At 45.7% G+C, this 22,823-nt stretch overlaps 3 protein-coding genes across 6 annotated transcripts; 2 read left to right on the forward strand and 1 right to left on the reverse strand.

The window, feature by feature from the left end:
- The first annotated feature begins 135 nt into the window (after positions 1-135).
- Positions 136-10,342, forward strand: sgsm1b (small G protein signaling modulator 1b). 3 transcript variants are annotated; one of them, XM_052051411.1, is made up of 25 exons: positions 136-415; positions 517-560; positions 1,702-1,777; positions 3,108-3,270; positions 3,389-3,544; positions 3,629-3,696; positions 3,864-4,006; positions 4,079-4,210; positions 4,454-4,578; positions 4,652-4,719; positions 4,785-4,948; positions 5,030-5,159; positions 5,243-5,369; positions 5,439-5,503; positions 5,589-5,734; positions 5,980-6,108; positions 6,188-6,364; positions 6,471-6,539; positions 6,843-7,919; positions 8,091-8,215; positions 8,304-8,386; positions 8,557-8,666; positions 8,738-8,834; positions 8,907-9,074; positions 9,206-10,342. In XM_052051411.1, the coding sequence occupies exons 1-25, from the start codon at positions 136-138 to the stop codon at positions 9,292-9,294; spliced, it is 4,011 nt and encodes a 1,336-aa protein (XP_051907371.1). In that variant the 3' UTR covers positions 9,295-10,342. The 3 variants fall into 3 exon arrangements, with proteins under 3 accessions (XP_051907371.1, XP_051907369.1, XP_051907370.1); XM_052051409.1 differs by having other exon boundaries at positions 8,738-9,074; XM_052051410.1 differs by having other exon boundaries at positions 6,221-6,364; positions 8,738-9,074.
- A 306-nt stretch (positions 10,343-10,648) lies between these two features.
- srsf9 (serine and arginine rich splicing factor 9) lies at positions 10,649-15,076 on the reverse strand. 2 transcript variants are annotated; one of them, XM_052051709.1, is made up of 5 exons: positions 14,938-15,076; positions 13,688-13,867; positions 13,344-13,537; positions 11,370-11,542; positions 10,649-11,293 (listed from the first exon to the last, which is right to left on the reverse strand). In XM_052051709.1, the coding sequence occupies exons 2-5, from the start codon at positions 13,843-13,845 to the stop codon at positions 11,087-11,089; spliced, it is 732 nt and encodes a 243-aa protein (XP_051907669.1). In that variant the 5' UTR covers positions 13,846-13,867; positions 14,938-15,076; the 3' UTR covers positions 10,649-11,086. The 2 variants fall into 2 exon arrangements, with proteins under 2 accessions (XP_051907669.1, XP_051907670.1); XM_052051710.1 differs by having other exon boundaries at positions 13,688-13,870; positions 14,938-15,073.
- An 811-nt stretch (positions 15,077-15,887) lies between these two features.
- Positions 15,888-22,501, forward strand: prodha (proline dehydrogenase (oxidase) 1a). The gene is made up of 14 exons (XM_052051556.1): positions 15,888-16,380; positions 16,930-17,138; positions 17,646-17,680; positions 18,175-18,324; positions 18,401-18,465; positions 19,240-19,356; positions 19,442-19,521; positions 19,621-19,702; positions 19,795-19,887; positions 19,970-20,116; positions 20,559-20,734; positions 20,807-20,905; positions 20,974-21,062; positions 21,784-22,501. Exons 1-14 carry the CDS (start codon positions 16,021-16,023, stop codon positions 21,972-21,974), a joined length of 1,893 nt encoding a protein of 630 aa, XP_051907516.1. The 5' UTR covers positions 15,888-16,020; the 3' UTR covers positions 21,975-22,501.
- The last annotated feature ends 322 nt before the right edge of the window (positions 22,502-22,823 follow it).

Genomic DNA, 22,823 nt, shown 5'->3' on the forward strand with positions numbered 1-22,823 from the left:
CTGAATCATTGATTTTGTTTGTATTATATCATATAGCAAAGTCCCAAACAGTACTTAAATCCGGTTGGTTGCCTTGTTGCAGTTACGTGGCTCCCCCGCGCAGCTTCATCTGGATAATTGCAAGGACTCTGCTTAATGAGGCGGCACCTCCAGCTCGTGCACCCTGCAAAAACACGCAAGGGGGCGAACAATTTCACCGTAAGCCCCCCTGAGGCCCCTCCAAGCTGCACGATCGGTTATCGGGGGGGTGGGGGTTACTGTGTCTTTAAAGGGGTGTTGGTCGACGGAGAGGTAGCACATAGGTTTAATTTAGTCGCAAGGAACACGGAGTACGCTTCTTTTTTTTTTTTTTTTGCAAGGGTTGTTCACTTCCGAGAAAAGCAGTTGCCGCGCGTGCAACCTGCAACCATGGGAGGTAAGCCTTATTGACTCTGATTTACAGTCTTATTATGCATTGAGATGATCCGTGCCCAGATGCACACATGCAATATTGATTGTGTTTATCTGTCGCGACAGAAGAGGAGACTCGTCAGAAATTGCTGCGCAATGTGAAGAAAGAGGTGCGTTGTGCTTTTGGGTGGCCCTATCTTGGCGTTTTATTATCGCGTGAATCGGCGCAGGAGCTAAAAAAGAATGCACACTGTATATAGCCATGACGGTGATGATGCTGGTGATGACGACGGTGATGATGCACGCACGCGCGCGCGCGCACTCACACACATACATGCGCGCACCCATTTTCCATTTCCCTTTCACCGCGATGGAAATTTATTGTGGCTTTTCGGTTTTTGATCCCTATTGCACTGAAGCGAGAGCAGATGGAACCTCTCAGTGTTGATTCCCAATAGGGAGAAGGAAAAACATGGCTGTTTTTTTTTTTCTCCCAAGTGAGAAAGAAAGGTACTTCCCCCTCACCTGTGACTCATTGCATCTCAAACATACACATGAGGAGGGGCTGCTTTTTTTTTTTGCATTCTATAATACCGTTCATACAGCCCTAGGTTGGAAAAAACAACAAGAGACTACAGCACTGCAAACTATCAGTTCTGCATCCAATTTTGTCTTTTTTAATTCTAGACACTGTAATACTACTGTAATAACAATACCGTTATTTAGAGCAATTTTTTTGCACAACAACTACAAAAAAAACAGTATAACATATCTGGTGACAAGTATGGCCCAGATGGATATTTAAGCTCCTCTCACGTCAATCTCAGTCCCCAGATCTCAACCCCATTGAAAACCTGTGTGAAAAAACATAGTGCAGAGGAAAGGACCCACAGTAAAGTAAGAGGAGTAACATAAATGAAATGTGAAGATTTTCACAGTTTAGGCATCATGAGTGTATTTGGTGCCGCAATTCACTGTGCGGAATCATCCAACTTGTTGCATGAAAATACTGTGGCTGAGGAGCTCGTCAAGGTCAGAACAATGTCACGTCTGCTTTTCTCCACCTTGAAGGAATTGGTAACGCTGTCTACTACAAATCCTAAGTGCTTGTTTTGATGGCTTGTTTCGACGGAGTAGCAGTGGCTGTTGTCAGACACGGCTCGGGGATTTATTTATTTTTTCTGCCCCTCTCCCGGTGCTTTACCAATACAAAATCATTTATAAACATATCAAATCGCCGGAGGGACTTAACTGGGACGAAATAGATTTCTGATGGGTCGTGAATCAACACTTATTCTTCTTGTTCCGTAGGTGAAACAGATCATGGAGGAGGCGGTGACGAGGAAATTTGTGCACGCCGACAGCAGCCACATCGTTTCATTCTGCGGTAAAAAAAAAAAAAAGACATGCATATTTTCCTGGGATTGCTTTGATATTATTCTGACAAATGATTTTCATTTTCGGGTGGCGGCGGGTGGTTGGGGCTCAACTTGCTTGAACACTCACAATTTATTTTTCCCCCGCAAGTGCATGTATCTGAAAATGTATTTCAAGGACCCCGATCATTAAGAAGGAAATATCTATCATTTAATCAAGTCAGAGCAGTTACAGTATATCCAGTCACTATTGCGGAATATGAACAAGCTCGCAAAGCCCTCAGGAACGTGTTGAACGTGCCATTAATTATGCTTTGAGAATTAATTTAAATAGCTCCGCTTGTTTAACTACACATGCATGAAATGGCTTACTAGATCTTTTTGCATGAGCACCGGTGGCAGCTATTTTCCCCGAAAGTAAGCGTGGTGCGTTTGTCAAAGGTGGCCAGATAAGAATTTGAGTCAAATAACACCCCTGGGAGGTGTTGATGCTAACCAGGAGCGAGGTGTGTGCGTGTGAGACTCATGTCCCTCATATCCTAGCAACAGTGTTTGGGTCCATTGTGCCACCTGTGCTTACCTTTCACCTGGTTTTATTTTTTATTTTTTTGGGGGGGGGGGGGGGGGTGGTGATACAGTTATGAAATCCCATTGCATGTACGTCGCTGCACAAATTGGGTTCAAGTTTCCCATCGACATGTCATTAGTCTGTTTCAGCCTTGTTTTAATTCTGAAAAAAATGCTAGTGTGTAAAATTGGGTATCAAGAAATAAACTAGGCGGCCCGGTAGTCCAGTGGTTAGCACGTCGGCTTCACAGTGCAGAGGTACCGGGTTTGATTCCAGCTCCGGCCTCCCTGTGTGGAGTTTGCATGTTCTCCCCAGGCCTGCGTGGGTTTTCTCCGGGTACTCCGGTTTCCTCCCACATTCCAAAAATATGCATGGCAGGCTGATTGAACACTCTAAATTGTCCCTGGGTGTGAGTGTGAGCGTGGAAGGTTGTTCGTCTCTGTGTGCCCTGCGATTGGCTGGCAACCGATTCAGGGTGTCCCCCGCCTACTGCCCCGGAGACAACTGGGATAGGCTCCAGCACCCCCCCGCGACCCTAGTGAGGATCAAGCGGTTAGGAAGATGAATGAATGAATGAAATAAACTAGTGTGGTAAGTTTTTATAGTCAAAGTGTAATTATAGTCGTGGGTGTCAATCTCGGGGGTGGGGAATGGTAAAAGTTTCCGTGGACCCCCACCCAGCTCAGAATTTAAACTTAAATTGGGGGCAATCCTGTGTCAAAGAATCACTGCATTGAGAAAAAATGGTTTCCGATGTGTGTGTGTGTGTGTAGCTACCGTGGAGGCCTGTGTGCTGCACGGGCTGAAGCGGCGTATCGCGGGACTGCTGTGCAGCAACAAGGTGGCGGCGCTCTTCATGAAAGTGGCCAAAAGCTTCACGCCTGCAGAGCAACTTTGCCACAAGGTCCAAGAGCTGGAGCAACTGATCGAAAACAGGTGCTGAGGGGCATTCCGTCGAGAGGTTTCACTTTCGCAGCACACCCTGTCATTTCTTTTTTCCTTCAATGATTAAATGAATTTGATTTAGATCTGGTATCTAAACATGTCCTTCCAGCAAACAGAACAATTCCTCACAGGGCAACAACGACTGCGGCCGACAGACCAAGTTGAACAACCTTCCACCTCAAGCCCTCAAACATTTGTGGATCCGAACGGCTTTACTGGAGAAGCTACTGGATAAAATCATCCTGTATTTGGTGGAGAACTCCAGGTACCCGATTGCGTACATTCTAATATATCCCGTTAGTCACACTCATCTGCGAGACATCTAAAATGATCCATTTGTCTCCTGTAGCACGTTTTACGAGAAAGAAGCCATGCTGATGGATCCTGTGGATGGACAAATTCTTGCATCACTATTGGGTAAATTTAATTGCCGTTATAGCCTGGCGTGGTCATCATGCGAGTGTCAAAACATCCAATCACAACGCTGCCAACTTTGTCAGATTGAGAAAACACTTTTTTTTTTTAATTGGGGGGCGGGGGGGTTGTATTGCTTTTGTGACATGTTCCTTGACGGTGCCTTTCAGTCGGTCCCTGCGCGTTGGAGTACACCCAAGTCAAGACCGCCGACCATTTCTGGACGGACCCATCAGCTGACGAGCTCGTACAGAGGCACCGCATCCACAGTGGCCACTGTCGACAGGATTCTCCCTCCAGGAGGCCTGCCTTGGTTAGTTCATTATTGAGTGAGAGCCATTTAAGCATCCGATCCTCATTTTTTTTTTTTTTGGTCACCGTATAGATTCAAAAGAGGCAGTCCAGTGGCAGCATGGACGACCGCCCTCTGGTGTGGGCGAGAGAGTACGTGGAATCCCTGCACCAAAATTCCAGAGCCACGCTGCTTTTTGGCAAGAACAATGTCCTGGTGCAGCCGGTATGTCAGGTCCAAGTGCCCATTTTCATGGCAACAAATTAGGCCGGGAAGTGGAAGAGAGGGCAGGGGTTGACTTATTTTTTCACTTGAACTAAGCACTGTAAATTCAACCTTGTCGGCATCATCCCACACCTCACAATCTCACGAGGTTCCGGCACAAACGAATTATGTATCAAAGACTGCCTTGTGGACTCTTGCCATACCTAATCAACTGACCTGCACGCTACTACCGTGCTTCTCCAGCGGGACGACATGGAGGCCATTCCCGGCTACCTCTCCCTGCACCAAACGGGAGAGCTGATGACACTCAAATGGACGCCCAATCAGCTCATGAATGGCAACGTGGGGGAGCTGGATTCTGAGAAGAGGTCGGCCCAACAGTGAGTTGCTCTAATAAGGACAAACGTGTTTTCAATATCTCCATCCCTCACTCCCCCACAGTGTTTACTGGGATTACGCCATGACGATTCGTTTGGAGGAGATAGTCTATCTCCACTGTCACCAGCAAGGTAATTCATTTCTGAGGTTGGGAGGAGTGTTCATGCCCGCCAACTTTGAAACCTTGCTTCCTCAGTTAACAGTGGCGGAACCCTGGTGTTGGTCAGCCAGGACGGTATCCAAAGGCCCCCTTTGCACTTCCCCAAAGGGGGCCACCTGCTCCAGTTTCTCACCTGTCTGGAGACGGGCCTCCTTCCTCACGGTCAGCTGGACCCGCCGCTTTGGAACCAGAGAGGAAAGGTGGGCGTGACTGACTACTTCTTGGACGTCATGTCACCGGGGGTTTGGTGTGGATTGAATGGTTTTGTTTTTCATACGTAGGGAAAGGTTTTCCCCAAATTGCGGAGGAGGAGCCCGCATAGCTCATGCGACTCGGTGTCTGATAAAGAGGATGACGAGGCCACGGATTACGTGTTTCGGATCCTCCTTCCTGGCAATCAAATGGAGTTCAGTAAGTTCGTTAGATGGACAATGCTAAATTGCGATGAGGTTTCGGCAATGGAAGATTGTGACTCTCCTTTGGCTCCTGTGCAGTGCCCTTAGAGCTGATAGACCAAGGTATGAATATGTGGCAACCGCCACCCAGGAAGTCCTCTGGCTCTTCCTGCTCTCAGACCGGATCATCCGATAGCTCCTTGCCGAGTGGCTGCAATCAGGAAAGGTAGTACCACAGTGCCTTCTTTCCATATCAAGATCTTGTCGTGGATCTCATTCAATTTGCGGTACCAAGGGCTCCTCTGAAGCTCCTCTGTGACACCATGAAGTACCAGATCATCTCGCGTGCATTCTATGGATGTGAGTGCAAATTCCACTCCAATCTCTCATTGAATACAACAGTTCTCATAAGAACTTTTATTTCTCCCCCCCCCCTCCACTTCAGGGCTGGCGTATTGCCGTCACCTGTCCACCGTTCGCACCCACCTCTCTGCTCTGGTCAACACCACCATAGTCTTCTCTAAAGTGCCCTCGGATGCGCGGGAAGGTCTCTCTGCCGACGTCTGGGCCACGTTTCTCAATGACAGCTCTGTAAGAGTTGCACAGAAAGGGGTTACGCGTGGGCAGTTTTTAACATTGATCAACACACACCATATCACAAGATAATTGCTTATGGAATATTTGTCAAATGTTTGGGCCTATTCTGACTTTGGTAGCAAGGGAGGGAAACTGTTGGGATTTGGCCCAATTGACGCTGTGCGCGTACGCCGCTTTAGTGACTGCACATCATTTTCAGTCGTCACAATAAATTTTTCCAAAAAAAAAAACATTTTCAGGCCTACGAGGAGCTTGAGATACACAGACTGGTCTATTTTGGAGGCGTGGCACCTTCACTGCGCAAGGAAGTCTGGCCCTTCCTGTTGGGACACTACCGGTTCACAATGACAAAGAAATCGAGGCTTGAGGTATTTTTTCTTTCTTTTTTTTAACTTCAAAATGAGAATTTTGTGTTGATTTTTTTTTTCTCCTTTGTCTCGGGTTCAGATTGATGAGCAGATGCGTCTCATGTACGAGCAGATCATGAAGGAATGGCGAGGCTGCGAGGCCATCGTGCAGCAGAAGGAGCGGGAGAAACACGCGGAAGCCCTCGCCAGGTGTTTGTCCGGCAACAGTGTCGAGCGAGCGCCGGTGGTGGAGCAGGACTCCACCATTAGCACAGATGTAAGTCGACGTTTTAGCGCCACGTGTCAAAAGGGAACTACAGTGGCCTTTGTACTTTTCTGACATGTAGTTCTGCTTTCCCCCCCACACCCCCTCATCATTGCAGTCATCTCTATGCAGCAGCTCAGATCCGCACAACACGCACTCACAAAGTGACTCCAGTTGTAGTGCACCGGTAAGATTCAAATGCAGCATCTTTAAAAGGTTGCGTGAGTTTCAGGAAGCGACATCTAAATGTGTGCATCCAGCGTTACTGCAGCCATTTTCAAAAATTGACAGAACAAAATGTTTTCATTTTACACTTAATTGGGTGGGGGCTGAGACTTAATATTTATCTACGAGCTATCAAGTCAGTTTGGCGACATTTTATATCGAGAGCTGTCGGCCAGAACATTCGGAGCAATTTCCACATACTAGCAATGCAGTTCTACGCCGCATCTGCTTTTCTCTCGTCACTCACCTTCCTTCCATCCGTTAGGTGTTTGCATCAGTCGATACTGTGGATCCCCCAGAGATGAGGCCTGAAGGAGTGCAAACGGAGCACGAGAGTACAACAAAGGGCATCTCAGCTGCTCCCTCGGTGTCGAGCAACCCATTCTGTGAGAATGTATCGAAAGCATCACCAGCTTGCGACAGCTACCTTCTTTTAACGGAGCCCGCTTGTATATCTGCAACCTCTCAGCAGTCTGCGAAGGCATCGGGCATCTTGAGTGAGGCATCGACAGCCGAATCACTGCCAGGGATAGTCAAGGTGCTTGAGTCAGTGCCAAAGGAGAGCCTATTAGCGAGTGAAAAGATGGAGAGGAACGAAGCCGAGGAGAAACCTGAAAACACAAATACCGCAAATGCATTCATTGAACGAAGAGCGCCACCGGACAATACCGATGTTATTAAGCTGGAAAAAGAGATTCAGAATGAGTATTTCCAAGCCCCACCACTCGGACAGACCCTTCAAGCACAAAATAGACACGATCAAGAAAATGATCCATCTGAAAAAAACAATATCACAACCATCGGGAGAGATCCAGGGACTTCTGAAAAAGAAGAAGCATTTGACAGCCTGCGCTCGCAATTGTTGACGGCCTGTCTCTTGGAGGTAGACAATGCAGAGTCGGCGGATTCGGGATCGTCTGAAGCCAGAACTCTGTCGGGCTGCACAAACTCACCGGTCAGGCAAGTACTCGATGCTCTCCAGTCGGCATCCCGCGGGAGCCTTTCTCTATCGTCCCATACTTGGCAGTCCCCGGATTCCGATGACTCTCCTTCCGCTCTGGAGATGGAGGACATTCCTTCCGGGGTGGCTTGCGTAAACCTCGAAGAACTGAACACCAGGCCCTTGACGATACTTGCGGCCCCGCCTGCGTGTCTGGCTCAGAGAGCCAAGCTGGCATGCGAGGATCTCGTGGACACCGCTTGCAACACCAGTCCTGAGGACACCGACCAAGGGCTGTCTGAAGATGAGCCCGATGCGGCAAACCCGTTTTCCGCACCAGAATCTGCTAAGGTGGTCGCAGAGTCCATACGGGAAGACTCGTCGGCTCAACAAATCTACTCTGTAAGTGTAAACTGGTAGCATACAGAATAGCCACAAACCACAGAATTCGAAGTTCAGCTCCAAAAAAAAAAAGAAAAACGGGTAGGAAAAACTGGCCTTTATAGATTGCGCTTCCGCTGCACTTTTAACGAATAAACAAAACTCACTGACCTCTTTTTACTCTACTGGCAGCAAGAGACCATGGACATGTACCTAATCAACTTGCATCGCATTGACAAAGACGTCAGACGTTGCGACCGCACGTATTGGTACTTCACTCCAGAAAATCTGGACAGGCTGAGGAATATCATGTGCAGGTAACAAAGACCACTGGACTTGGAAGTTGAATTGGAATTCTCTTAACGATTTTCATCACTCGTTGGGGCTGTTTGCGATGTTTCGTAGCTACGTGTGGCAACACTTGGACACGGGTTACGTCCAGGGCATGTGCGACATACTAGCTCCCCTGCTGGTTATCCTGGACGACGGTGAGTGTTTCGTCGTTATTGGGCTCTGAGAATTTAGCCGAAGGTCATCTAACTCTTTTACTGCCATAAGGCAACATTTTGCCACGATTGTCGTAGGAGGGTGGAGGATTGACGATTCATTCAATTTAGCGTTTTCCGACAACTGTTTTCTTCGGTCGCGCTAATCGTAGAGGTGATGGCGTTCAGCTGCTTCACCGAACTGATGAAAAGGATGAACCAGAACTTTCCTCACGGGGGCGCCATGGATTCTCACTTTGCCAACATGCGCTCGCTCATTCAGGTATGCGCGGTTACTTACGCACAAGTCAAAAGATGCGAGATTTGAGCTGATTAGTTTTGTCTGCACAATAGATCCTGGACTCTGAGCTGTTTGAGTTGATGCAGCAGAATGGCGACTACACCCACTTCTACTTCTGTTACCGATGGTTCCTACTGGACTTTAAAAGAGGTGAGGCGTCAACCCGAACGTGGGGCAGGATCCTTCTCAAGCTAACAGCATTTTTTTTTTTGTTCTATCGAGAAATGGTGTACGATGATGTTTTCTCCGTGTGGGAGACCATCTGGGCGGCGGCGTACACCACTTCGGAGCATTTTGTGCTTTTCATCGCACTGGCGCTGGTGGAAATGTACAGGGACATCATTTTGGAGAACAACATGGACTTTACTGACATCATCAAGTTTTTCAACGGTAAAGTATATACCGTGGCCCCATGACCAGTCCGCGATTTACTGGTGGACCGCGATCGACGTAATCTGCACCCCTGATTTAGCAGTACAATCCTTTTTTTTCTGACATTGGACTTCCCTTTGTCTTCTCAGAAATGGCCGAGCGACATGACATCCCACGGGTCCTCACAATGGCTCGAGATTTGGTCCACAAAGTGCAGACGCTCATAGAAAACAAGTGAATCTGGACTCTGTTCTTCATCTGCCATTTCTGTTTTTGAGTATCAAGTTAAAAAAAAAGTGTTAAATGTAGTAAGGGTCTTAAGTGGTTAAACCTGATTGTCAACTGAAGATTTTCAGTCGCTCCCGTCACTACTGAGAGGTAAAGGCCAGCAGATTGATTCTTGAGTGTTAATGTTCACCTTGTGAATGTACCTGTGTTGAAACAGCTTCAGGATGTTAATTTTGCCTTAAATGTTTCCATCTTTCAGGGATACAAAGCGTAATTTGAAGGCATACCTTCCGAACGGCATCTAACGCTGAGCTGGTTTTGATCAGCATACCTGTAAAGAAAAAAAATAGGGGTGGGGACAAGCGATGGCTGTGTGTGGCCAAGATGTGTGCCACTGGTTGCCAATTTGTCTTTCAATAACTTCTGTTGGCACCCGTCTTGAGTTTGGAGAAGATCCTTGGTGCTTTAAATTTTTTTGGGTTCTGTTCTGGTACCGCTTGTCTGCAAAAAACATCATTCCGCAATTGTCATTTTGGTACTCGCTTGCCCTTTGAACAGTTTCAATTGAGATGAACGTCGACAATTCATTTTGAGACTGCTCACTTTGTGCTGTACAGCGTATTCGTACATTGACATGCCATTTTCACATCTTTTCAGCTGCTCTTTGAGATGTTTCTGGTTTTAAGGTCAACTTACCTTTCACTGGTAGCTTCGCAGTGGTTTGTGGCCATACAGTTACATACATATGAATCCTTGTTTGATAGCACCAGTGTTTCATATTCATTCGTTGTCGCCATGTGTTCCTCTGAAACACACCCCATGTTGTTGGCTGCTGTGCCCCCCCCAAAAAAAAAATCGCTAATCCAATGTGAGACCCATTGCACCTTTTAAATCCTGCACATTTATCAAATGCAATACAGTGTCTATACGTGGGCTTTATCTGACCATGAACGGAGTTCAGAAAAAAAATATTCCATTGAAGACAAATTTTATTGTTTTCCTGTCTTAAAAATGTGACTTGTTAGAATATATTGTGAATTAAAATATTATATTTTGCATTTCACGTCCCTTGTGTTTTTTTGAGCTGTGAAAAAATGTGACCGTTTTATTCAGGTAGGTTGTACCAGAGAATAACACTACAACCCGGGATCCGGGATTTGGCTCATTCATTCATTCATTCATCTTCCTAACCGCTTGATCCTCACTAGGGTCGCGGGGGGTGCTGGAGCCTATCCCAGCCGTCTCCGGGCAGTAGGCGGGGGATTTGGCTCAATTTGAACAAATTAAACTTGTATTGGTACCTCAACATCCCACTGTAGTTGCATTCTGCAGTGATAAACTTTTAAATTAATGACAAAGTCATAGAAAGTTAACATTTTATTGTAAAAGTTACAGATGCACACAAAATGGTAATTCCACCTACTTCAGTCAGGCGCGTACGAAAAAGAAAAAAAAATACGCCTTGCAGTGTCCAGATTTGAAGTTTCATTAATTTGTTCTAAATCAGATTAGCGTCAGATTCTACTTGAAAACAATTTTCTAAGATAAAGCTGCAAAACTACGCCTCCTCGATATTTTAACATTGTGAAAACTAATTTGAGCAAACTAATCCACGATGCATATCAAATGGGTCAAAATCTTGCATGGAGACAACACACAAGGATATTAAAGTTACACACGCACACAAAAAGGGAAGTAGCCATGGAATGTATGCAGGAAGAAACAAAGTCTTACAATGGCAAAGGTGGTTTAAAAAAAAAGGAAAAAAAATCTCCTTCGTTTCCTCCGTGAATCCTAAGCTTTTAGCGGTAGTGACGAGGTGGTGGGCTGTGGTTGGATGATCTCCGAGGCGGACTATGGCGGGACATGCGAGGAGGGGACTGGTAACGTGGTGGCGGTGATCCACGGTAGGGCGGCGAAAAGCGTCCTCTGGATCTGGAGCGGGACCGCGAGCGACCCCAGTTGGGGGTGCCTCTATCCTCGTAGACGTGGATGTAAGCGGTCTCACCCTGCAAACGAGGACAAAAGTGAATGTGCGCTCCGCCGGCCGACTTGGAGGGGCGTACCACGGGGTCTTCCACTCACTTGGTGAGAACGGAATTCTGTGCGATCCAGTCGGCGCAAAGCGTAATCCATGTCCTCTCGGCGGAGAAATTCCACCACGCCCTCCCCATCGCGCTGCACGTCAGCAAAGCAGACGTCGCCAGCCTCGCGCATGTGATCTTTCAGATCCTGCCAACTGCCACTTGGCGGTAGTCCTGAGACGGCAAACACCGATTGTGAAATCTAAACTGTCCAAATTAACTTCTTACCCAATCAAATTTTTGGGGCGGTCATCTATTCAAGGGAGCCCCGACATTAGTACTAACAAACACTTGTGGGATGCAACTCTACCAAATTCTCAAGTAATCAAGAAAACCTTTAAAAGGCCTAAGCTTCAAAGGGTCCGCCTGAAACAAGGGACCTAAATTTAAGACTGACAAGGACCTACCAGTCATTGTTTTGCTGAATATGAAGATTTCACTAACTCTAGCCAACGTGAAATCTACTTCAGGCACCTTGACCACCGTGATAGAAATGCAACTTTCTTCCCATCCATATATTAATTCTTCCGGTCCACCACATGACTTCATTCAGTCCGCCATCACCTAGACTTGTCGTTAGCATCCGTCTATTTAGTCTCTTTGTCTTTCAGTCTGCCATGAGAGGGTGAGAAACATCTGCCTCATCATTTCCAACAAGTCCCTTCATACTGTGGCCTGCCATGAGAAACGGCAATGACTGTATTCCATTTTTCTACTCGTCCACTGGAGGTCAAGTCCGCCATGAGCGACGAAAAAACGTTTCCTACAAATGTGTGCATCCTCGTGACAACTGGACCCATTGTCTTTCAGTTCACACTTTTAACACCTGCCTGTGACGCATGACATTCGGCTAGTCGTCCCTTTGTGGTTCAGTGTACCATGAGAGCGAACCCCCCCCCCCCCCCCACCCTCACGATGTAGGACGTGCGTATACGGGTCACTTTGTGCTGCTGTTCTCACGAATGAACATCCGCCAATGATTTTTGGACATCTTTCCTAGTAATCTCTTCGGTGCACCGTCAAGAAGACAGACAAGGCTGTGATTCATGACATCCTCTACTTGTGTACAGTCCACCGTGAGTGATTTACAGTATCTGACTCTGACTCAGGACATCCATCCACTTGTCCCTTCTCACAATCTCCATAATCGACCTATCTGCCTATGATTCATGATCTCTGTCTACAAGTCGGACGACGATGAGTGAAAGAAAAAACTTCTTCTGATAACTCTGGATGTCCTTTATCATGGGCCTTGTCGTTCAGGCCATGTTCAGTGATACAAGACTGCGACTGGTGAAATCCATCTCACCGTTGTCCTCCAGTCCTCCACGAGAGAGCAAGGATAGCTCCCTAGGAACGACTTGCATGTAGTTGCAATGAATGTTAACTGTCCAATAAGTCCTTTTGTCGTCGAGTCCACCATGAAAGAGCAAGGAGGACAAGATAAGATTTTCTCTACCAGTTCCTTTACACTGAAGTCCGCCATGGGAGCAAGAAACATCTGTCTATCAATGTCCACTTTTATACCAGTCCTTTTGTCCTGCGGTCCGCCGTGAAGACCATAAATGCACTGTCCTCTTAGTCCCTGTATGCTGCAGTCCGCCTTGGATGAAAGAAAAAAAATGCCTGCCAATAATCTTGGACGTCCCTCTTTGACCTTCAAACAGGACCAAGACCTGCCTATGACTCTTGACGGCCATCAGTTTGTCCGCTTGTCCTCCAGTCCGCCACTTAGAGACCGAGGAGGACACACGTCAACAATTCTTGCCTTGCATCTTACGAGTGCCTTTGTCATCCATTTGCTATGAGATATAGCTACCTTGCAGCTCCTGACTTCTAACTACAAGTCCCTTTATGCTGTCGTCCGCCATGGGAGGGCAAGAGACACCCGAGACTCTGCATGTCCACTTCCTAATGGTCCACTTGACATCCAAGGGGTATTATTAATGGGCTACAACTGTAGATGTCCACCTACCAGTCACTATCACACGGAACTCAGACCTCCGTGTCGGGGGTCCAAATCGTCCTCTGGGTCCACTTCCTCTATCTCCACCACCACCTCCACCTCCCATTGGATTAAATTTACTTGAGGATCGAGGATACTCCACACGTAGTTTGGAGTCTCCATATCCATATCCGTTCCTTCCATAGACGGCGTCATCCGCATCCCTAAGAGAAGAGAGCACAGAACTCCTTACCTAGGTGGGCCGGTTACAGACACGTTGCGGATCCATTTCCTGCCGGGAGCACTTGAGGAACTAGTACAGAAAACACTTGATACCCAATGGGGATGAAGCTGGATCCATCCCCAAAACTCACCGTGGGTCTTCAAATCGAATAAAGGCAAACGGGATAGTGCCTCGGTTGTTCTTCAATTCAATCTCACGAATTTTTCCATATTTGTAGAAGAGATCTTCAATGTCCCTCTCCTGGACATCCATTGGCAGATTCCCGACATAGATGCGGCCCTCCGACATGGTGAAGGAATAAGATGCCCTGCTGCTGACAGAGAGAGGGAATTTTGGGCACCTTTGACTGTAAATTCACTTGTTTTTGTAGCTGTAGCTCTTGCTATATGAATGCTTGTCCAATGCTCCAATTCCTTATCTCAATCAATGATAACATTTATAAAACAAGACTTGTTTTGATCAGATGATGAGCCCGAGACAAAGGGTTGTGTACTGAGAATCCAGACCTGAAAGTTTTAAAATGCAGTGAAGTAACACACTTGGTTAAGAAGCTTGAAACATTCAGTACAACTGGACCAGTTTGCCACTTCAATTTTTAAGTGAAACACAACGAGTTGCAGATCATGAAAATGAATCAAGGTATGTTCTAATAAAGCCACAGTGATTACTTTTAGCTAAAGCTGGATATCGTCTAATAAAGATCAACAGCAGACTTGATTATCAGGAATATGTTGTGCTTTTCAAGAGACTCAACAGCCACCTTTGAGTGTTGACTTTATTTCGTTGTGTTACACTATGAGAGTGGACCAAAACTAAAAGGTTATCAGGTAAGCAACATTAATTTACCGACGATGCTTTAAAACAACCGTTAAGCGCAAAAAAAGCAAAGTACTCACGGGTGGGGCTCAATGCTAGATAAAATACAAAAATGAGAACGACAAAAGAGACGTTAAGAAAACCTAATGTGAAAAGAGTAACAGGCCATGGAGAAGTTAGGCGTGGTAAAGCTTAAATTTAAGACTTCAATAAACATGGCTGCGGCCGACGAGTTCACAAATGGATTCGTCGGCCTGGGCTAGCTCGAAGCGTTGCGAGCAAAGTGGCTCGTCACGGTCGCGTCGCTTTAGGCAAAAAGTAATCCGCTTGAGAGCTGCCTCGCAACACATATATAGATTAAAAACGAGTCGGCTACCATTGGGCGAAAATAACACAGTGAGAGCGAATGGCGAGGTGTGAGCACAGGCCAAGTATTGTTCGTGTAACTGCCTTACACTGTTCGAACTAACGTCTTTTTGCCTAAACGCCACGACCTAAAATGAGCACTCCTAGTCCACTTAAAAGTACTAGCTTATTTAAATATTTCACGTCTTGAGTCATTACCGTTCAGTATGTACCAAACACCTTTTCTTGCGCCAATGCGACCAACTCGAGCTTCTCCCTCGTTTCCGTGTAAGATGGCTGGTTGGGCAGCCTTGGCTAACACAAGAGCTTCACTGACTTCTTCGATGGTTCAATCCAGGCAGAAAGAATGGGACGTTCTTCCTTTACGCTTCATATCCGGCAGTTGACGTGGCGTTCTCTTACAGTACTGCCATCTTTGGAAGAGAACAACATTTCTTAAAAATAAAAATGCTTTTCAACGACAGCACTGTACAACCAAAACGTTGTTTTACGGTTTAGTTATTGTTAAAAGAAAATACCGGAGATTCCCAAATTGCTCATATAATGTACATAAGTACAACTGATGTAAAAAAAAAACGACAGACAAAAGTAGAGTTAGGCTAATTTAACTCCTTTACATAAGTAAAAATCTTGAGATTGGCTTATTACAATGGAGGACAAATAAAGGATATCTTAATCTTAAAAATGTTTATTTTCCACCCATTGATTAACCGAGCCGGTTTTGCCTCACTCATTTTCCGGGCGTACTGGAACCTATCCCAGCAGTTTTAGGGAGTAGGCGGAGAACACAGAACTGGTTGCCAGCCGAAAACCCCATGTAAAATCATTTTCACTGTACAGTATTCAAATTATTCTCATCAGTGGTAGTAATAGAGGTTAACGATTTAATTTCCCTTCTAGGAGCCAATGAAGGAATATGTAATATATTTTTTTCTATTTTACTCTATTCATCCATTTCATTGTGATCGCGAAGGTGTGACTGATGTTTCAATCGAGAGTGTATTTCTTAAAAGTTAACCGACACGCTTTACTAAATATCCTTCCTTGTACGCACTACTTGCTGACGTCATGCAATTGCGAATGGGAAAGGCGTGGACGTCACTGAAAGCTTTTATTCTTTTGGCGGGGACGGGGGGGGGGGGGGTATGTCGAGAAGAGGGCTGTTTTTATTACATAAGATGTCGACAAGGGAGGACCTACACCCATATTGAGAAGAACATTATGCAACGTGCCAAGTAAAAAAGGAAAACGTCCCATCTTCACCCGACACAGACGAAAACAATGTCGCGCGCTAACAGGATCGTCTCCTCTCTCGTCCGGGCCAACAGAGCTGGAAAGCTTCGTTGCCTCCCGGCAACAAGATGCAGGTCAACAGTGGCGGCGTCCACCAAAGAGAAGGAGAAGGAGCAACAGCAGCAGCCGCAGATGGTGGACGGAAGATGCGGCGTGGTGGAGGCTGAACCCGTGGAGCTCATCAGCCCGAGCAGGAGCGACTCAGGCGGGCTGCCGCGAGGCAACATCAGCGTGGACTTCAACAACACAGAAGAAGCTTACAAGAGTAAGAACAATGTGGAGCTGCTCAGGAGTCTGTTGGTTTTCAAGCTATGCACCGTGGACGTCTTGGTGGATAGGAACAAGGAGGTGAGGCGGCCGCACGCTTACATCTGCTGAAGGCATGGTCGGCACGTGGACTGCAGTTACACAGCAGCTTGAATCGGAATCGAAAGAATCTTGGGCGAAAAGTTGCCTTGATACATTTAACAAAGAAATTATGACTTTAAAATTAGAGGTTTTAGTTGTTAGAAGAGGAGGAATAACAATCCCTGAATTGACATCAGTTAAACATTGAGGAAATTGAATCCCAATCATTTTATTTTTAATAAGAATGTGACAGTTCCACTCAGTTGTGATCCATTTGAATCATTGCTATTGAATGTATTCAATAAAAATGAAATCCTTAAAAAAATAAATGTACTGTTGGTATACTTTAATTAGAGCTCATAATATCAGAAAATGATTTCAATTCGTTGTATACTGGTTGGGTGAATAGACAGATGGTGTATTTCAGATTTTAAAATGTATTACATGTACTGTAATTATCTAAAAGTATAATTAAAAAAACACCAGCGGCGTGCAAAACATTGTTGCGCAACGTACGGCTAACAGAATGGGGGTGTTACGCAATTACAGTTAATGGAGCTGAGCAAGAAGGTGCTGGGTCAGTGGCTATTTGAGAAGCTGATGAAGATGACCTTCTACGGCCAGTTTGTGGCGGGCGAGGACCACAACGCCATCAAGCCTCTGATCCAGAAGAACCAGGCGTTCGGCGTGGGCGCCGTGCTGGACTACAGCGTGGAGGAGGACCTGACGCAGGAGGAGGCCGAGAAGAAGGAGATGGAGTGAGTTCATGTTTGACTCGACGTCATGGAATGTGTTTCTTATTAAACTCCCCATCACATGCTGCTTGGGTGAAACTGAGCCCATATGGTGCAAGTTACGCAGTTATGTAACCAACATGTAAAAGCCCCCCCCCCCCCCATATTATCTTGCGTTTCAATGATATGACTCCATGACTCCTTCATGCCCCCAATGTTTCCTCCTATTCGTCATCATCACATGCTGCACGTTCCACTTGCTGTGCCACGATTAAAATAAAACACAAACAATTGTGTTGACACAAATCAGCGACTACCCAGGAGCTCGCGCGCTATTGGCTATTCAGGACAGGCCCCTCTCTTCTCATTGGTTCGTCCTGACTCATGCGAGTGTTAATCATTTGCAGTCTTTCCCTTGGAATAAACAAAAAAAAAAAACAATGCATCAAATTCTTTTGCCATGAGGACAACGCTGATAGCAGCTGTCTTTAATAATAGTTGTTTTCATCGATTGTGATCTTTCTTTTGCAGATCCTGTGTGTCCCAAGCCGAGAAAGAAAGTCCAAGTGAGTGGTGTAGACTGGTTCTTGGTCTGTTTGTGTTCCTGGAGAGTTTGTGCAGACAACTTTGCAGGCTATGGTATGTTGTGGTGTGCCATAATATATGATCCCTGCTATAGGTTATATTTGGACTCTGATTCTGAGAAGTAGTGCTCTTCGGGTTACATGGACAAAGTGGTCTCATATCTTCTGCCTTTACTAAAAATAGTCGCCACATCTCAAGTCGGTTTCAATCAATGCAAATTGCAACTTCAATCATTAAAGCTGCGAGAAGCCATCAGTTTTCATGGCAAATCGGTTAGAGGATCACCAAACTTTGAAAAACAGAGATGGGCCAAGATACAAGCATACCGAGACTTAAGACTTGGTAGCGCCCCTTCACATCATTTTTCCTAATTTCAAATTCAGATGCTATATTAATACTTGACTCCCCCCCGCGCCCCCCAAAAAATAGGCTCCGCCTTTGTAAGCATCACATGCGTCTCCATTCACCCCTCTAGATGCTGCTCACCGCGAGAAGAAGTACAGGGCCCATCGGCAGTTCGGCGATCGACGCGGCGGCGTCATTAGCGCCCGCACGTATTTCTACGCCGACGAGGTCAAATGCGACAACCAGATGGAAACGTTCATTAACTGCATCAAAGCCTCAGGTAATGACAAATTCTATGTAAGCAACCGGATCATAACCACACGGACGTCAGTGAAAATGTGCGGATGGACTTTCAGGTGGAGCTTCGGCAGATGGCTTCTCAGCCATCAAAATGACAGCCCTGGGACGCCCGCAGTTCCTTGTGAGTGGAACACAATGTCCTCAATATTAACCAAAATGCGTTTATGGAATTGCTTCATGACTCATTCGGTAATGGCGGTTTATCTCACTACGGCAGTCAATCATTGGCCATTTATCTGGGGAATTATCCCTCGGCGGTACGGTTAAGTGGGTGCCACTTTTTTTTAAAAAAATAGATTTCAAGTTCACTATTAAGTGTGTTATCGTCGTCTTACAAAATCAAATCAGATACAGTATATCTTGTTATTGTACTACAATGACAAGAAGCAGAAAGAGCTGCTACCAGATATAGTGTCAAGGTATCAAAATCCACCACGACAACCAACCGAGGATCTTGCTGCAAACCTTCTGCGGTGTGAGTAAACTCAACTCAATTATTAAAAAAAATAATACAATACAATACAATACATGCTGATTTATATAGCGCTTTCACACCAGCGGCAGCTGTAACAAAGCGCTTTACAAAACAGTTAACATAAAGTAAAATAATAAAAGCAGTTTGAGATGAAAGAGGAGAGAATCAAAGTGTCCTTAATAATAATCAATATATAATATATAAATAATAATAATTGTGTGTAATAATCATAACTTTGCCCATCTGCCTAGCATACTTGCTTTCAAATGATGCTACAATATGAGCCCTGAAAATTGCCCAAAATGGCTGCCTCAAACTAAAATGGCTGACTGAACATTGGTCATGACTTTGTTCTTTTTTTTAACATTTTTTTTTGTATGTTCAGTTCTGACAGATATCCCCATCCTATTTTGTGCACAGCTCCAGTTTTCTGAAGTCTTGGTCAAATGGAAGCAGTTCTTTAAGTTCTTGGCAGCCCAGCAGGGAAAATCAGAAATGACGGCCCTCGAGCAAAAACTGGAGCCGGGACAACTCAAGGTGCGTGTCGAAAGTATGTTTCTTCTAAGAATGTGTGAGTGCATTTGTTTTTTGTTTTTTTTCTCATGAGAATATGTTTTTGTAGGAGACTTTGACCAGCCTGGGTGTCGCTGCTAAGGATGACATTGAGAGCTGGTTCACTGGAGAGCAACTGGGACTGTCGGGGTAAGAGTAGCTTGAAATATTAAAAATAAAGCATTTTACATGGTCCCTGTATGACAAATTTTCTTTGCATCCTTGTTCTCCATTCGTCTTTATTTCCAGAACCATAGATCTGCTCGACTGGAACAGTTTGATAGACGACACAACCAAAATTTCCAATCTTCTCATGGTGCCAAATCTTCAGGTAAATAGATTTTTTTTTAATTTTCTGAAGGACACATTTCTACACAGGTGATATGAGGATTTAATTTAAAAAAAAATTTTTTTACCTGACAGACGGGCCAGCTGGAGCCTCTGCTATGCGCGTTCACAGCTGAGGAAGAGCGGCAAATGAAGCGAATGCTTCAGAGAGTTGACGTCCTGGCCAACGTGAGGGCAGATAAAAACTGAACTTCTGTCTTGTCATGAATACCTCAGCGTTTCGATTCCTCTTTTTTGTGTGTGACGTCAGCATGCCTTAAAGCACGGCGTGCGGCTCATGGTGGATGCCGAGCAGACGTACTTCCAGCCCGCGATCAGCCGTCTGACCCTGGAAATGCAGAGGAAGTTCAACACGGAGAAGCCAATCATCTTCAACACGTATCAGTGCTACCTGAAGGTCAGATCGCTGACTGACAAGTTTCTTCTTTAAATTCTGCATTTTTTGAATTGGAAAATCACCAACGCGGATGGTTCAGTGAACGACATACACGGGTTGCCTAAAACTCATTCCACACATGGTATCAAAACAGAGCTTTTCACTTGAATAGCCGTCAATGGCGCTGAATGAGCTAACAGTTAGCTCGGAAGTTTAGAAGAAAGGTAAGTTGGTGGCTAGGTCGATAAGTAGGAAGGTTACGAAAATTGTAGGTTGGTGGCGAGAGGTAAGTGGGCGAGTGGATTGTGGGTAGTTTAGATGTGGAGATAACACGACCGGGTTGCGTTTGGAACTGAGACACAGACGGCTAGGTCGCCAGGAAGCTAGTAAGACAAGAAGCTAGGTGGGTCGGTGGTTAGCTAGGTCCTCAGTGTCTGCGCTTAGCAACCGTAAATGATTCCAGGAAGCTTATGACAACGTGACAGTGGACGTTGAGCTGTCTCGGCGGGAGGGCTGGTACTTTGGTGCCAAGCTGGTGCGCGGGGCCTACATGTACCAGGAAAGAGCCCGGGCGGCGGAGATTGGCTACGAGGATCCCATCAATCCCGACTATGAGGCCACCAACAAGATGTACCACAAGTGAGCGGTCCCTTCTGGTGAGAGGTTTTTGGTACATTTCTTAACCGTATGTTTTTATTTTTTAAATCGCAGATGTCTGGAGTACCTGCTCGAGGACATTGAGCACGAACGCAAATCAAACATCATGGTCGCCACTCACAACGAGGACACGGTGGAATTCACCTTGGAGAAGTTTGTTTTAGTCTCGCTCCGAACGTCTGCGTCCGGCGTTGCGTAACAAACGTGTTCTCCCCCTCCAGGATGAATGAGATGGGCCTGTCACCCGCTGAGAATAAAGTTTACTTTGGACAGCTGCTCGGCATGTGTGACCAGATCAGCTTCCCACTCGGTATGTCCTAACCCCGACATCCCTCACTGATACTAACAATAAACATACGGAGGCTTGCATCACGCCGTTATGTGACCGCCGGCGCCAAAAGTCGCTCGGCGGTCTTTGAAGCGGTTGAACCTTCAGACAAAAAGGTGGACGGGACGGCCCGTTGGAGATTTCTCGATACAGGAAGTTATCAGTTCCAGTGATGCTCTTCTAAGCGCAGCACGTGGAACCTTACCCTTCATCGGGGGGTTCTGACACACAATTAAATGTATAGGAGTTTTATGTAATGTATAGTTATTTTGAATTTTTTTTAAAAACAAGGTAAAATATTTTTTCATGATTTGGGGGTGTCATTAAGAGCCAAAACAAAATGAATTTGTCATAAATAATCTTTAAAGCAGTGTTTACTTAAGGGTCATAAATGTCATGTTTCACAAATTGGACTTTGATGTTGTAAAATATTTTTGCTTCAAAAACTGAATTATGATCCACTTGTGGCGATTTTTTTGGGGGACACCCGCACTCGGTAGGGACAAATGTATCGGGACACACGGGCATTCGTTCGGCTGACTTTTGGACGAGATGGCAAATTCCTTCATTTTGTTTTGCCGATGACATTTTTTCCACATGTTCTGTCGTGTTTGTTTTCGAAGTGCGTCATCCACTCGTAAACAGTTAAAAGCAACGATTGGCCTCATGGGTGGGGTGACTCAACCAAAACTTGTGTCCTCAGGTCAGGCGGGTTTCCCAGTGTACAAATACGTCCCGTACGGGCCAGTGGATGAGGTCATCCCATACCTGTCCCGTCGCGCTCAGGAGAACCGCGGCTTCATGAAGGGCTCCAAGCGGGAGCGCAGCCTTCTATGGAAGGAGCTCAAGCGGCGCATACTCGGGCGGCAAATATTCTACAAGCCCGTCTACTAAGTTGCGGGGATCACCAGTCGCTGCCGGCATTCCGCCATCTTGAGCATGGACCTCCCTTTCCTCCCCATCTTGGGCTGGTGGCGGGACTACATTACAGCAAGGGTACCTGTATTGTTTATAAACTCGTGGGTAAGAAAATAGAGACAAAAGTTAGGTCCTCATTGGCCCTTTGTTTGTCGTAAAAGCAATTATCAGCGGCTTAAGTCCGTATGACAAGGATGTGGAAGCTCACTTTTTGGAAACTTCACCAACTCTCACTCCAACATGCCTTAAAAGTGTACGCACAACATTTGCAACGCAGGGAATTGTACGTGTAATCAGTGCGGAGTGTAATTATTGTGCCGATTTATATTGGGCACAAACATACGGTTGTTTGTTTTTTGAATTTGTGATGCACAGTGATGTCCGTGAGATAAAGAGATGAAATGAGATGAAATGTTCACTCGAAGCATATAGGTACAAATATTCCCGTCATTTCTCACACAGTAGCACAAGAACCAATTAAACGTTATCACACAAAGATAACGGTCCGACACGTTTTATTTATTCATTTGTGCAAGAGAGTATGGAACGAAATCAAATGATGTTGCACCGAGGCACGTTGAATGTTTGTAACTTGGCGTGTGCTCTATCGACCAGTTGATCAGAATTTCGTACAATTGTAAGATATTCTTTTTAATTGAAACGAGAATAAAACGTGGGAAAAAAAATAAACATGTGAATCATTCATGAAACAATGATGATCTTGCCCCGCCCCCTCTTTGTTGACACCAAGCCACTGAAGTGTATTGTGTACTATAGTTGCTATACTTAAAGGAGTAAAAAAAAATAAATCCAAACTACATTGTC

This window comes from Hippocampus zosterae, chromosome 18 (assembly GCF_025434085.1).
Source record: "Hippocampus zosterae strain Florida chromosome 18, ASM2543408v3, whole genome shotgun sequence".
Classification (NCBI taxonomy): Eukaryota; Metazoa; Chordata; class Actinopteri; order Syngnathiformes; family Syngnathidae; genus Hippocampus; species Hippocampus zosterae.